A 15,967-nucleotide genomic window follows, 5' to 3' on the forward strand; every position below is an offset into this window, starting at 1 on the left:
ACTAGGTGTGTGAGTAACTCCATGGATGAGTGACAGTCTGTGAGTGTCTGTTTACACTGATTGTATCTAAGGTTATATTAGAGTCTGAAGAGGTTCATCGTATTATCACATGAATGATATCATCAGTGATGTGATCAGTAATGTCAAATGAGATGTCATCAGTGATGTCATCAGTGATGTCATTTGAGATGTCATCAGTGATGTCATTTGAGATGTCATCAGTGATGTCATCAGTGATGTCACTGACCATGTCATGAATGATGTAATATGTGACATCATCAGCAGTGGATTGCGGGTGCGCGATATATAGTTAGTGCAACTAACTATATATGGAATTTCAATGGTTTTGTGTGAGTAAAATAAGGTTTTGTAAATGCGAATTCCTAACTATATATGGTCTATAACCTATGGTTTTTTCAGTGAATATATATATATATATATATATATATATATATATATATATATATATATATATATATATATATATATATATATATATATATATATATGTATATATATATATATATATATATATATATATATATATATATATATATATATGAGACACTTCTGCTATTCCCAAAGCCTGTTCTAATCGAATACCACATAATATCTTGACAGTTTAGTTCTCTATTCAGTAAGTTCATGAATGCCTATATTAGGTGATAATTTTCTTCCCGGAGTCTGTTAAATTCTAAGACTTGTCTATTTATATATTTCATATATAGAACATATATCTGTATTTTCAGACTCAGTCTATTTCTGAAATATTTGAAAAGTATTTTATAGTGGTAATCAAGACTAGTTTAGGGTAGATGTGTTTATATTCCTTGAGGAAACCACAGCTCTTATTTGGCGTAGGTTATCTTTTCACAGGACATTAGTATTTTAGTATTAGGTGTGCTTTTTACGACTTGAGCCTTTGAAAATGTTTTAAAAGGTGGTGGTCTTTTTCCTGGAATTTGTTAGATTGCATTGTAATCGGGTGCCTGCAATTTTAACGTTGATTAGACTGATTTACAAGAAAAAACTAATTTATCATGGTGCATATCTGATACTGTCAACAGATATGTCCTTTTTCCCTCAAATGAACCAGCAACATTTTAATTTGACAGTTGTGCCTTTTACACAAAAAAATGTTAGGTATTATGAGTAGATATACTCCATAACAATGAGTCTCTTTATTAACATTAATACACAATTGATCAGTTTTCTCAAGTGTATATTTTAAAGTTGAGTATTGAGAGAATATTAACGTTCGTGCTAAATATAGCGCATGAAATCTGTGCTATTTGAAGCTATCTAATCCAGGAAACAACTTAGTAAGTAATTAAGTCAAACCTTTTAACACGGAAATACATACAGTCTTTCACAATTACAAAACATTTTATTGTAAGGAAATATGAGACATATCTGCTTTCCCCGTGGTCTGTTAGGTGATACAGTATTTTATTGAATTCTCAGAGATCACATAAGGAAAATAAAATACCATTATTCATATTAAATTTAAAGATATTTAAGTATATATTTCAATTGAATTTGTGAAAGTATCTACCGAGAGATTATTTTTTTAGGAGATTATGTTTTATTGAGTTGTCATGGTTATCTGTTTCATGAACTGTGACCATTCCACTGTGATCGCACATAAACCTATTTGTCACATAAATCTACTTTCTGTATTCCAGCCTAAAATAAAAGCATGCCATACCTTGCTGAGTTCCTTCTGGTACTGGGGCATCTTCTTCAACATCTGCGACAAGTCTCTCATAGTAGTTTGCTAAAAAAGATGAAGATTCATGTTTACGTACAGAACAAAACACAGTATCACCTATTTGTCATCCCTAGGTCCTGCCTAGAGAAACACTATGGGGTAGTAGATCTAATGCATCATTGGCTAGGATACATTATGGCCTATCCAAGAGAAATACTTTAGTGTAAAGTTAAAGCCTATGTACTGGATTGACACAAAAATACTCCTAAGAGCTAATAATATCATCTGTCATCCAACTTGAGTCTATATATGTTGAATATGATGCACCTTCCCTTTTACCTGAAGCTTTTGTTATATCTAATTGTATCAGGAATAATAAATGTGTATAGTGTGCATTATCGTACTCTAAACCACCAATGTGTCCACATAGTGAGGTTGGATATTGAAACACTGCTGTGAAGGTGAAACAAAACAACGCACAGAAAACAGACTCACAACTGAAAACAGGGCATAGCCTCAATCATCATACTTAATTGAAGAAGAATGTGGAATTGTTTACGAGCATCACCTCTGGCAGATGTATAAATCCCAGTAACGTCATTTTGTAATGGTCAAAAATTAAATCTGCCAACCTTATGTCCATGTGATGGAAGGTCTGAGTAAATAAATACACATGCCCCATTCATTTGCACAACATATGACTAACCAAGGCAAAAGTATTAAAACCCTACAGTGGTCCCTATCAGAATTATACAATGTAAGTAGGAATTTGATCACTTAATAATGAAGGACAAATGTGCAACTCCACTCCATCATTTAATGGTAGGGGAACTGCAGGGTTTCCACCGGCAGAGCCTCATCTGGCCAGACCAGTGGAAACCCTTTACTGGGCTGCCATTTCACCACAGGCCTACCCATGGCAGTGACAGTTGCCCCATCCTACTCAGGGTGGGGAAACAATCACAAGAATTCTCTGCTAAGCTCTAGAAAATTCCCTGCATATCTTTTTTATTGTTATATGTTTAATTTACATATCACAGCTATAGTCAAATCAATAGAATGTAATGATGCATAAAAAAACCTATCCAAGAATACATTCACTCCTAGTCTAATAAATCATGCTGGAGAACATCTGAAACTCATGTGGTCTCTTATTTGATCATCAATTGTACAACCAATCTATTGGCTGGTTCCTCTTTATGCAGCCTACATTCCCCCTATTAATCAAGGAGACAATTTTTATAGATATCCCTCAACCAATCTAATCCATTATATGCAAATTCATGCCAATAACAGTCCTATTTTTTATTTTGTCTACTCAAAATGTATACATTTAAATGTATCCTTGATTAATATGGGGATCTGTACAGCCCCAGTAATAAACAAACATTAAATATACTGGAGATAATAATTTACTGGAGAGTCACTGAATCTATTGTTATATACTATATACTTGCAGACACATCTATTGGGATGAACTATGAAAAGCATTAACAACCAGACACAATTATGATCTCCAGGTAAAGGCTAAGATTAGAGAGCTGAAACTATGTGCAGAAGGTCCACAACCTGTGGAATATAAGCTGTATAACGAAGGAACTGCTGATGTATTGATAATGAAGAACTGTATATTGAGATATTTTGAATTAACACACAATGAAAATAAAAAAATTAAAATAAACAGTTAATATCTAGTTGAATTACAATTGATTTGGTATACAAATGCATAGCAATTCAGTATCATTAAGTATATAAACAGGCAGTGAGATTTAGCCAGACAGCAAGGATCTCAGATTGGGAGGGCAGTTCTCAGCCAGAGGAGAGTAGGTCACAGTCTTTACAGATCTGGAGGGCGTGTGGGCTTGCAGACCACCTGCCAGTCTCTTAAGGGCCTCTATATTTTGTTGGACATGGTGACATTCCATCCAGACTGTGTTGCTAAATAGACATAGGTGCTTTCCACAATCTTTTATAGTCATCTGTGAAAGACATCCAAGAAATATTAGTGCAAACCTAGGGAACTACCTTATCTCCTGTTGCCATCCTCTTGCTCGCAGAGAAATCCTTCAGGGAGCGGGTGACCTCCCTGTGGAAGAAGAAGAGAAATTGAGAGAGTTAACATTTCTGTCACTAGCATCATCCTCATAACCATTACCCTGCACACATACCTATAGCCAGACCTAACTTACCAACAACACAGTCTGTCCCTTCCTAGGCAGCACCAAAAAAACTATTTGCACCATTAAAAATGTGAGGCTCTATCTCTCCAGCCGCAATTACCGCTAACTCCACCCCTCCCTACTCATGTAACCCTATACACCATCCTTCTCTTCTTTGACAGTCACAAATGCCAGCATCTTTACCTATTACTGCCCAGTAACCAGGTATGCCATGAGCATAACCTATTCCTTCCTTGCGAATTCCAGATGGTACTATTTGAAAATCTCTAACCCATAACCATGTAATCCATCACTACGAAAATAATGCAGAGAAAACAAAATCACATTTTCTGTTATTTAAGGGAGAAAGGGACAAGTAGCAATACATAGATGGAGCGTGGAGTAAGAGAAAACAAAAGGTGAAATGATGACAAACATAATAAAATAAATTGTGGTGATGGTTCCATAGTAAAAGGCAACTTGGTAATCGTTTCCCTGTTTTTACATTGATCTCTAGGTAAGATCATCTCTTCTTATCTCCTCTCAACTAAGATCACATCATCAACAAAAACCTATCGAAATAACCATGTTCTGAACATTTCCAAAACAAACTCACAATCCCCTAAAATACCCTTGACCTTCCAAACCAACTCAGTTTGCAACCATAGGCCTTATATTTTTTGATGAAAGTAAACTAAAGAAAAAAAGAGGACGAATAACAAATTGCATATTTGACAAAAAGCTAAGCTTCAATGATTAAAATGCATTAAAATGTACGAATATTGTTTTCATTAAAAGCTTAAAAACAACGTGGTGCCAGGATGGCTATGGTGTGAACAATGCCGCAGCATTGGTAATTTACTTTTTATATTAACCTTATTTGTTTTGTACAAAAAAAGCAAATCAGAAGTTATATATGGTGCCCCAGCATCACAAGGTATAAAATAGAAAAAGATTCTACTACTTCAGACATTTTCCTCATGGGGGAGTTTGCGTGTCATCTTTGTGTGGCCCCATGGCTGGAATCAGTAATATGGGATGTTCCTGACAATTCTGCCTTTAAAAACTAAAGCTCTTCCAATTAGGTCCCTGAAATGATAATGTTGCATCATGACTGAAACCTCCATTAAGGAGAAGCACATTGAGGAAATGCAGGAAGCATGAGGTAGACATCTGTGACTGACATGAAGCAGGCAGACAGTACCAATGAGTAGAGAGTAATCAAAGGGGTTGAAGGTGACCAACGGTAAAGGTTTAGGAAGCAATACAGCGCAAGTACAAACAAGCATTTACAATGCAATGGTCTCGGCATTATTAAAGGTAGAGCTATTGGCATTGCTCGTGACATTTTTTTTTAAAATCATAAATAAATGGCATTGTCATTTACAATCCCAATAGCTTAATCGTTAAATAAATGGCATTGTCATTTACAATGCCAATAGCTTAATCACTCGCAAATGCATGACCTATTGCATTTACACCCACACAGAGCCACACAAACACACATACAGAGCCACCCACACAGACACATTCACATAGAGCCACCCACACACACACAGCCGCCTACACAGAGCCACCCTCACACAGACAGAGCCACCCATACATAGAGCCACCTACAAAAAAGCTATCCACACAGAGCCACACACACACACACACACACAGAGCCACACACAGAGATACACACACACACACACAGACACACACACACACAAACACACACACACACAGCCACACACACACACACACACACAGCCACACACACACACACAGAGCCACACACACACAGATTAGCAAGTCAGATTGCTTAAAACAGTGGCCCACGTTTGCAAATCGCGGCAATATTGAAAGTGGGTAGTTTTTAACTAGCGAAGACATGTATAGGTGTTTTACAAGGCAACCAACTGTCAAATATATTTTTGAATTTAATTTGTTGTATTTCACTGATACTGGGTTGGTTGCGGTTAATGAGCCCTAAGAGGCCAGATTGTAAAGTAATATAGGTCAGTTGAGAGGTCCTCTCTTTATGTTTGCTGTTTCTCCCTCCTCTTGGACCCGAAAGCAACTAGGGGGTACCTTTTTTCTTTTGTTATTGACTGGGCGACTGCCACAGATGTTTGCTGGCGCTATTCAGAATGCGTGCACCTGTGAAATTATTTTACGTCTCATATGCTTTTCACCATTTTCCCTGTGGGGCTTGTGGAGCCCCGTGGCGACAGGCACATTTCTTTTAGTTGTATTTCGTTTTGGTATAATTAAGTACTTCTCTTCTATAAAAGAGTGGCACTGGATTGGTCCATCATTTTTTCATATATGCTGAGCTTTACCCCCTCATTCCCTGCTTGAGAAGCCTGGGCTGCGCGTCTGCCTACCCTGTGAATTAAGTGCTTAAAAAGTATACTTGGTTTTCAGTTTGCAGATTCCAAGTTAGTCAGGTCCGCAACATGAGTGGTAGAAGGTCTCACCTCAGCGGCATCCAGTAACTCCTGCTTTCCCTGTGGCCAAGAAACGAGTTCTGGCACTTGGAGATTGCAAGCATAGGGAAAAGTGTCTTCTAAATCTTCTCAGACTCCTTAGTGAGCAAAATATCGTGGGACCCTGTGGTGTGTTATTGGTCAATTTGGTCGGACCAATATGTTTACTGTGTATGAACTGTGTAATGTATGGATCGCGGGGGGAACCAACTACAAATCAGAATTTCTATAAAGTACATATGACATTAGTACCAATGGGTGACACATGAAAAAAGGAGATAAAACTAAGGTGTATATAAAAAATATATATAGTGCAATTTATTTAGGTACCTCCCTCTACAGGGTTACACTCTAAGTTAAAAACATTAAAAACAATGCATTTCATCATCAGAAAACAATATACACAATCGTAAAACAGTCAAAAAACAACAGTCGACTGTTGTTTTTTGACTGTTTTACGGGTAGCAAAGGTCTGTTATAGTTTAAGCGCTTGAACCCTGCCTCGTTTAGTCCAGGTATAAAGCGCTTACATTTTCACTCTGTATGCCCCCCTCCCCCCACTGCTTCAGCCGCCGTCGATAAAAGGGCCTCTCTACAGAGCTTCATGGTGATAATATGCCAACAGCTCCTTGGTAAACCGATGGCCTTTGTGAGGAGTGATCGCACGAGGTTAGGACTTACCTCACCCTAGAACGGGCCGGGATCTTAGATCCATTGGTGGTACTTCCACACTTCTTGCCAAATGTCATCTGGAATGCAAGGGCCGGACACGGTTGGGCAGAAATGGCTGCCGCAAAGCTCCGAAATTTTCGGAATCGGGGCGTGTTTTTTGGTGAGTGACGAATGACGTCACAGATAGAAAAAACCTAAAAAACACGCCCGAATCCGAAAAAGAAGGGGCTTAAAGGGAGTGATTCCCCTCTCCTCCAATGGCTGGCCAGCATTTACGAGGCTAGCCAATAGAGAAGAGGGGCGGGTTCAAGCCCCCTTACTAAGAAACATAAAATCTCGGGGCTCAGCCCACTGCTTACGCAGTGCCACGCAGTCCCCGACCTAAAAAGGGGAGGTGGAAACAATGTATTTGGGGTAAAACCAATGCTTCACAGAAACCTAATTCACCAAATGAACTGCCATCAAACCTACTTGTTTCTAACGTATTAACATCATGTGTCACTGGTACGCATATCACTAACCCCATTAGTCTCATCTTAATAAACACGTCCGCACCAAATACCACCAGCTTCATGATACTGTACTATGACCCCTTTACAACAATGCCAGTGTCAAGCCAACCTCCGGCATCCTTTCATTCAAACACTGGGTTTCCGAGTATTGTGTTGCTGTGTCCGGCATGGACTCACTCTCCTCTGATAACAAGGCATCAGCTTTAGCTTATCTGGCCTCACTAAGTACCTTGGAGGCACCATAAAACACCTCAATTCCAGCCTACAAGGCCATTCAATAAGTATGACATCAGAGAAAAGCATGAGTAAAGGTCATTCAATAAGTATTGCATCAGTGAAAAGCCATGAGTACTAAACACCATTCTGAAGGGCCCTTGAGCGATCCCCCAATGTCATCACAGCTGCTCTTTAATGGAATCAATAAGCAGAATATTCTAAATATATTTGATGTAGAGTTCCAATCATTGGGAAACCTGGGCTTGAGGACAACTCACTGGGACACTTCTGCAATGTGCTTGTGGCGTAAAGCCACCCAGAGGTCATCATCTTCATCCAGTAAAACCTCCTTTACTCTCTGTTCTCCAATGCCACTCGTCTCGTACCTGGGAAGAAAGACAGAATGAAAGGCTGTTACAGATCCTTTGGAGGACAATCTTCCCTCTTCGTATTCCTCCCACTGTTCCCACTCTGTCCCTCACTGCCACCACCATAGAATTTAGGGTCTATTGATTATTAGAATATTGCAATTGTGAGGGCTCATTTGAAGACAATGGAGTGCTCCGGGCTTCAAATGGCTGGTAGAAGTCCGGAGTATCACCATTCCAATGCTTGTTCACAGCTGTTGCTGTGAACAAAGGCCACACAGAGCCTAAAGGGATTTCAACCCCCTCCGCTCGGTGACGCCTTTGTTTTAAAAATTTGAACATTCTGTCCTCTAAGGGCGGAATGTTCTAATAGCCATAGCCGCTAAACCGCAGCGCGATGTCCGCCACGGTGCGGCGGTTTGAACGAGTGGGCGGGGTCGCGTTAACCAATGGACGTGCGCAGCACTACCGAGGTAGTCTTCGCGATGTCCGTTGGACGAAGCGTGCAGCTAAGGGGTTAGAGACCTGCGTAGCGGGCTCTACCGACCATTATAGGCCCACTACCTTGTTAAAGGCCCTTGCCTTTTGTAAGGGCCTTTAACACTGGAGCGGGCCTTTAATGGGCAGAACAGCCCACTATGAGGGACTCTAAGGCTATATTATTTGCACAGCATGATGCTTGCAGGCAGGATACTGACAGCGCCATGTGCCAAATCGTGATTAGACCCCCCCTGCCCACACCCTTCCAGTCAACTGACAACCTTACATTAAGGTCCAAAATAGATCTAGGGCTATTTTTCCCAAACTGTGGATCCCGACTCTCATGGGTCATGAAAAACCGAACAATAAAAAAAGATGCCTATAAATTCTGTATTTATCTTGTCACATTTGCTGTAATTCAAAGACAGAGGTCAAATGCCAGGCTATGTATTCTGCTGCTTTTTTTTAACATGAGGACTTGTGTTTACAAACTTCTATCATTTTGAAGTCAAAGAAAGAAGAGTAAAGTGGATTATGCGACAATGTTGCGGAGGAACATGAAATGTGAGATAACAGGCTGTAGGGTGTAATTGTTTTCGTAACACACAGCAACATGTAAATACCTGTAAATTAACTGTACACATTAAGTATTTAGGAAAGCAAAAATGAAGCACATTTTTCGTATTTCTGAAGTGTGATAGAAACAATGATTTTAAGAACAAATCCAGACACTTTAATTGGTGATGCACAAATAATATATATTCCCTGAAACCCAATTTCTGCACATTATTATTTGTGCAAATATAGGCTCATCAGAAAAATTGTATTTATGTAAATTTAGTGACAGGTTCAATGAAAAATGTGCTATCTGTAAATGACAATGCGCTACTACACAATGTTTTAGTTACAATTAAAAATCTCCCGCCTCATGTCCATTAAAGCTAGGTGGTCGTGAAAGATTGTCGAATTAAAAAGCAGGTTGCGGTTCTAAAAGGTTTGTGAAGAACTGATCAAAGGGGTCCGAATCCATGTCAGATTTTGCAGCTATTCACATAAGATACATTTTCATGTAAAGAATATAAGTGAAATCATTTACATAGTCAGAGGTAATCCTAGCAATCTTGCCTGGAGCAGTCCTCCTGGTCCTACTATGGATGCCCCAGCTTTACACTCTTTCAGTTCTCTTCCCATAGCACATACCTACCACCTTCTCTGTATCCCACTACAGTGCTCTCTTCCTTCCGCTCCTCTTTAACTTATGGACCTCCCATTCTCTAGATCTCCATTTCTATTATTTCCAGCCATTTAGGTTTTTCGACCTACAGCCTACATTTTTTCTACTTTTTATGTCATATTTTGCCTTGCTGGAGACCATTTTCCATACTCCATCACATTACTGCATCCTCTGAAATCCACATCAAACATTCATCTGTTTCAACAATGAGTCATTGGCAAAGCTGTGCCTGTTGCTGTGTTCTTATGTCTGTTTACCTGCCCACTTGCTTAGCCACCCACCTCCTACTGACACAACAAGTTACTCATCCACATATGTTTTCACCTGCTTGTCATTATTTATTAATGTTATTCTTAAGTTTTCTATATGCCAGCTGCGTCCAACAGTTATAGAAGCGGCTTCACAAATCATAAAGGAATAACCCATTCCTGGTAGGTAAAGTGGCTGACGGTGGGAGAACTGAATGCAAAAATAAGAGACATCATGGGTAACTGGTGCAAGAAAAAAGCTTAGGTTAGGCCAGGTAAAACAGCAGACAGATGTGTGCCCAGCTTAGAAACAAGCACTGGCAAAGCCAAATGGGTCTGGCCTTTCGCATGGCTGCAATACCTCACATCATTACTGGATGTCCCTCTCAGGTCAAAAACAATACCTTGAAGTTTTTAAAAAGGCTGCAGGCCTTCAAGACTTTACCAGATGTGCCTCTCAAGTCAGAGGGAGCTGCTTAACAAGTCTTTTATAAAAACTGTAGTACCTAATGGTAATAGAGGTTCATTTCGCGTCAGAAGCAACTGCCTGAAGTCTTCACCATGCTGCAGTAGCTAAAATCATTACTAGATCACCCTCTCGAGTTTGATGCACCTGCTTCAAATGTCCCTCATAATACAGGGCGCATGGCTACAACATATACATTTGCATACACAGTAATAATACTAATAATAATAATAAAAGCATCTTATATAGCGCCTGGTTACACTAGGAAACAGTGTGCCCCCGCGCTGTGTGAACAAAGGACTGGGCAGCTGCCGGGAGAAGGAGGATTAGGAGAAAGGAAGGTAAAAAGGGGAACTCATAGCTTCGGGAACAGATAGGTTTTTAGTTTTTGACTGAAGATTTTCTCTGATGGCTCCATCCTGAGTTCAATGGGTAGGGAGTTCCATTGTTTTTTGGCCATGTATTTGAAGGACCGACCACCCATACGCGTCCGGTAAATTCTGGGCACTTGAAAAAGCATACAGCCTAGAGATCTTAAATGGCGTTTGGGTTGATACTTGGTCAGTAATTTTTGGATATATATTGGTCCTTTCGCTTGAGCAATGCGATGAGTTTTGCTATTTTAATAATATGTGCTTGTTTTCAAGAGGATAAACAAGTATGCCAAAACTGGTTTATGGCAAGTCAATATTGCAGCTTGCAATTAAATTCTTGATTGTTATGAAAGTAGCGCTGTACTATACATTTGTGCAAGCAGTTACTGGTAAATATAGTTGCCTTCAAATTTCTAAAGGACGTTGGAATATGGGGGTGGATCAGGGTGGCTTTTTCTTTTTAAGTAAATGTATATATATATATATATGTGTGGGAAAAACATAGTTTCTCTAAGTGATGATACCCAGTGGCTGAAGTGAGCTGCCCCATTTTCCGATGCTGTGTTCTGTGGTAGGAGGCAGCATAATTTGAGTGACACTTGAGCAGTCCACGGTCAAAGAATGTTGAGAAAAAAACACCTCTATATATTTATAATTTTGTAGGATTTGTTGTGGAAAACTTGAGGCTGGCAAGAGGCCAGACCTAACAAATAAATTAATAGCAAGGTTTTCGGTGTGTCTCTTAGATGGGGCAATTAAAGAATTGTCTTGAGTTTAGCAATAAGGCAGAGAAGAGTTGAGGGAACTTTCATAAATTTACTGGGCCAATGGGTCATCTCTAGAGGCCTAAAGAATCAACCAGAGGCGGCTCCTCGGTTAGAGCGGAGGAGAGTCGCCCCACAAACAAAAGCCCCATACAGAGCTGAAAACGGAAATGGTAATATAGTTTATTTATTACCATTTTATTTTTCAGCTACCGGCTTGTCCCGAACTGAGTATAAGGACGGGGCCGGCCATTGATGCTGAGTGGCAGCAGGGAGCTTTGTGCGCTCAAGTTTAAAATGCGCATGTCTCTTTGGCTGGCCGTCTTGCGATAGCCAGCCAGGCATACATATTTTAAACCTCTGTAATCCTGCTGTCTTAAAACAGTTGGGTTAGACAAAGTAAAGGCCTCCAGTGCTCATGTGAGTGCTGAAATAGGTCGATCCCACCAATCCTAGTGCTGCTCTCATGCTGCACGAGAGCAGTGCCAGGATTGGTGTGGGAGTCGGTTGCCTGCCTGTCTCCAGGAGAGAAGGATGGGGGAGGACATCACAATCATAGAAAAGGTAAGTGCCTTTTATGTATTTTTTTTTTATGTGCCGACTCACCCCACCATTCTAAAGCCACGCCAGTAGCCACTGGAATCGGCCAGGAGTTGTTTTCACTAAACAAAAAATGAATTGCCCCGATGTGCAGGGTGTTTTCCCCCTGCGCATGGGGGTCATTCCACATTTTTACTGTCCGGACAAAGGATGGGAAAATAAGTGACAGTCGTTCTGCCCTCATGAGGGCAGAACGACTGCGTAGCAGGCATTTTTTGGTAGCTCGTCGTCCTCAACATCAAGTTGCCGATCGCGAGCGTGGAAAATAAACCTCCCGGCGAAATTCTCAACGTGGGGAGGTTAGGTTTCTCATTGCAAATGGTCAAGTATGCTCGCCACCGCTCGCGATGAGAAACTGCAAGTCCGCGTTGAGAAAGCTGCCGCTCAAGTACAAATCTACTTGAGCGGCAGAAAACTACCGCTTGCACTGTGCAAGATGCGTTTTGAAATGATTGCACAGTGCGGACAAGCATCCGGCACTTTGCAATCAGTGCGAACAGCATTTTCCCTACCGCACTGCGCTACTACGCAAACTACGCCAAGGCATTGCTACATGTACCGCCACCCTCTCACCCAGCCGGGTTTGGACACACTCTTCCAACCACACCCCATCCGCCTTGTTGGACTCCTTACCAAGCTTGATGTCTTCCTGTACTTACTTGTACACGTCATTCTCAACAGGCAGGAGGTCATAGCTCATGGCCTGGAAGGTCAGCTCGTGCAGGACGGGAGAGCTTGGGTCAAAGCCACGGTCGAGAATCAGGAGCTGGGAACGAGCCTTATCTGGTCCCTGCAAAGCAATGGAGAAAATGCCAAGTGATGCAGCTGTGCTTTAGACTTGGTGAACTTTACTGCTCCTACCTTGCAATTTTTACCAACTACTCTAAATTAAGCCGACCTAAAACGATGAGCCTTATTGTACGTTAGCATTGGCAACCCGCCCAGGTCAACCTCTCTTTGGGATCGAGGAGGCACATCTATATGTCCTTACATCTTTATACTTCATGTTCACCAGGCTCTTCGAGCTGCACACTGGAAGGACCAGATTGGTGGGAGTATGGATGGCAATTTACCCAACTGCCATGGATGGCAGAAGTAGCGTCACATGTCTGTTGGCCTCTGATGACATCAGTGGAGCAAGCACGTACCCAATCTTAGCACGTTGAAGCATCTTGATAACTGTTGAGAGGGTAGTGGAAAGGTAAAGAGTGGACACTACAGAAAGTAAACAGGGCTCAAACTGTGCTCCATGTGCCTTGTTTACCTTCTGTTGCTGCCAGCTGTCATTATTATCAATGAGACCAAAGGTAGCAAGGGTTGTGCCAAGCCTACCGAAGGGGAAGCTAGGGGTAGCCAGGGGTAGCAGCAACTGCTAACTGAAGTCTACGGCTGGGAGGAGCAGCACTGGTGGACAACATACAGCATGGCAGGAGAATGAGATGAAGGCTGTAGGACATCAAGGAGGAGAATATTTTTTTCTCTAGACCCCACTATCTTAGATGTTGCTGTTTCATAGCACTGTAAGTAACATGTATTAAGGTTACTCTTTCAATGATACACGTAAAAGGTTGAGGGTTCAGTCATCCTGCCAGGATTCAAATGTCTGAGCCACAGACCACAACAGAGCTCAGGAGCGAGGATTTAACTCAGGAAGGCATGCTATTGGTTCCACAGTTTAGGAGATTAAATCTCAAACTACAAGCATATAAAAGCCTTTTTGAGCCATACATGCTAGAATGCCTGCCCACCACTTCCTGACAAATCTAAGTGTTGTGTTCTATCCGTGGAATTAAATTAACACATCTTGTGCATGGATCAAGTGTACAGATTACATTGTTTACACCCATCAACCATTTTCATGTGCATTTACATAAAACATCCTGGCTCATCAAGGTATACGGCCAGCATAACAGTTTCTGGAGTGAGCATCCAGAGTTTATGGACAGGTTCATATCTTTTGTACAAAACTTTACTGTACTCTTGAATCCGTGGTCCAAATCTCACCTCTCCCATGGTGGGGTCATCCGCCTTGTAGGCATCAAGCTTGTCCTGGATTAGCTGGGCCAGCATGGCATTGTCCTTGTAATCTCTGGAAATGGAAAATTCAGCAAGGTCAACAAAGATATGTCCACCCATATTTCTTTAAGTCTCAAGATCTAGAAACATTTTTGGTGCCACAATTACAGGTTCGCATCCATTTTTCACAGAACCTATAATCCCAAATGCTGTACTCAATGTGAATTAGGTCACAGCACTCAGAATAAGGCTGTTTGTGTTCTATTCCTAGTTTTAGTTTTTTTTATATTCATTTATTTTTCGTTTTTTACTCAGTGCAGTATACAGGGTAAACACTACATGTACTCTGTAGGTATTTGACACTGTTTTTCCTGTTACCCACTTCTTTCCCTTCCCATGCTGCACTCACCCTCTGTATCTGACAGCAGGGTATTCCTTCAGGGTAGCGCAGAGAGTGGCAATCTGCTCTGCCAGGCGCTCCAGAATGGGGTTCTTCATCTGTGCCTTATGTGGGCTGTAGAAGCTTTGGAAGGAGTCTGGGTAGTCTAAAGAGTAGACCTGGAAGGAAAGAGAGATAGAAGAAGAGAGACATAGAGAAAGTGTTTCCAATATATTTGCTGTAAACTTCTGGTGACATTTTAAAAAGAATTGAGGCTCTTTCATGATATAGGGGCTTGGTTATAAATTTGGGAGACACTTTGCGAGTGGATTTGGGTGGTTTAGACTCAGAAATACTTTATTTCCAGGAAATATATTCTTATTTCATTTCAGATTCCTAAAATAGGCAATTTTAGTACCCTGAAAACAACAATGCATGGTTGCATCATTCAGCCACGCCTACTTATAAATTATACAATTACAGCTATATAAACATTTCTCCCTACCCTGACCCAATACAATCCACCACCCAAAGTTTCACATATATTTACAACATTTCAATAAAACTAATAAGAAAAATTTGACAAACAGAAAAACAGTTCATTCTGACCTAATCAGCATTATGAGGTGCATTATGTGTTTAACTAATAACAATAAATGTTACCCGAATCAGGATTCTAATGTGCAATATGCATAACAGCTTATCACAACCTTCCATTAATGAGATCCTCACATTTACATGGCATCACCTTACTAAATGCAAACAGACACATACCGACATAGATCTTAAACATTAATGGGAAGATAGAACCAAGTGAGTCTTAATGAATTAGGGTGTTTTTGGTGAACTGCTTGGGAGGCATTTTATGAGATCATTCTACTATATGTAGGATTTAATACCGCGTACCGCACTCCGTGGGTGGTGCTATCCTGGGAAAATGTACTGCTGACATTGCTGAGTGCTGGGGCGCCAGACATATGTTGATGCGCTAACTGCAGTATTTTGAGGTCTTTCTGGGACTTGCCTAAGAGATGGTCTTGGTCCTGCAACTCAGCAGGGACTTATAGGACATGTGCACACTGCAGGGTATAACGTGTCTCCTAGCAAAACAGAGGACCTAAGTGCAATGCAGAGGAAAGCACCTAGGATTCAAGAGACATATGTGCAGTATCCTGGTGCTCATGGTACAGGTTTAACAGTCTGTTTCGTGAGCCAGGTGAGCAATGTTTTGACAGTGACTTTGGAGATTTATAGGTCTAAATTACATCTTTGTGTCACTCACCTGGTATTCATGGGA

At 40.8% G+C, this 15,967-nt stretch overlaps 1 protein-coding gene across 2 annotated transcripts in view; it reads right to left on the reverse strand.

Annotated features, from left to right (window-relative positions):
• STXBP1 (syntaxin binding protein 1) overlaps positions 1-15,967 on the reverse strand; it is a 273,418-nt gene that overhangs the window by 56,621 nt on the left and 200,830 nt on the right. For both annotated transcript variants that reach the window (XM_086921113.1, XM_086921114.1), the window contains exons 7-12: positions 14,701-14,849; positions 14,280-14,364; positions 12,935-13,065; positions 8,020-8,127; positions 3,737-3,797; positions 1,709-1,777 (exon numbers count right to left, since the gene is read on the reverse strand). In XM_086921113.1, coding sequence (XP_086777239.1) covers positions 1,709-1,777; positions 3,737-3,797; positions 8,020-8,127; positions 12,935-13,065; positions 14,280-14,364; positions 14,701-14,849 — 603 coding nt within the window. The remainder of the gene's footprint in view (positions 1-1,708; positions 1,778-3,736; positions 3,798-8,019; positions 8,128-12,934; positions 13,066-14,279; positions 14,365-14,700; positions 14,850-15,967) is intronic.

Source organism: Lissotriton vulgaris, chromosome 5 (assembly GCF_964263255.1).
Source record: "Lissotriton vulgaris chromosome 5, aLisVul1.2, whole genome shotgun sequence".
NCBI classification, from domain to species: Eukaryota; Metazoa; Chordata; class Amphibia; order Caudata; family Salamandridae; genus Lissotriton; species Lissotriton vulgaris.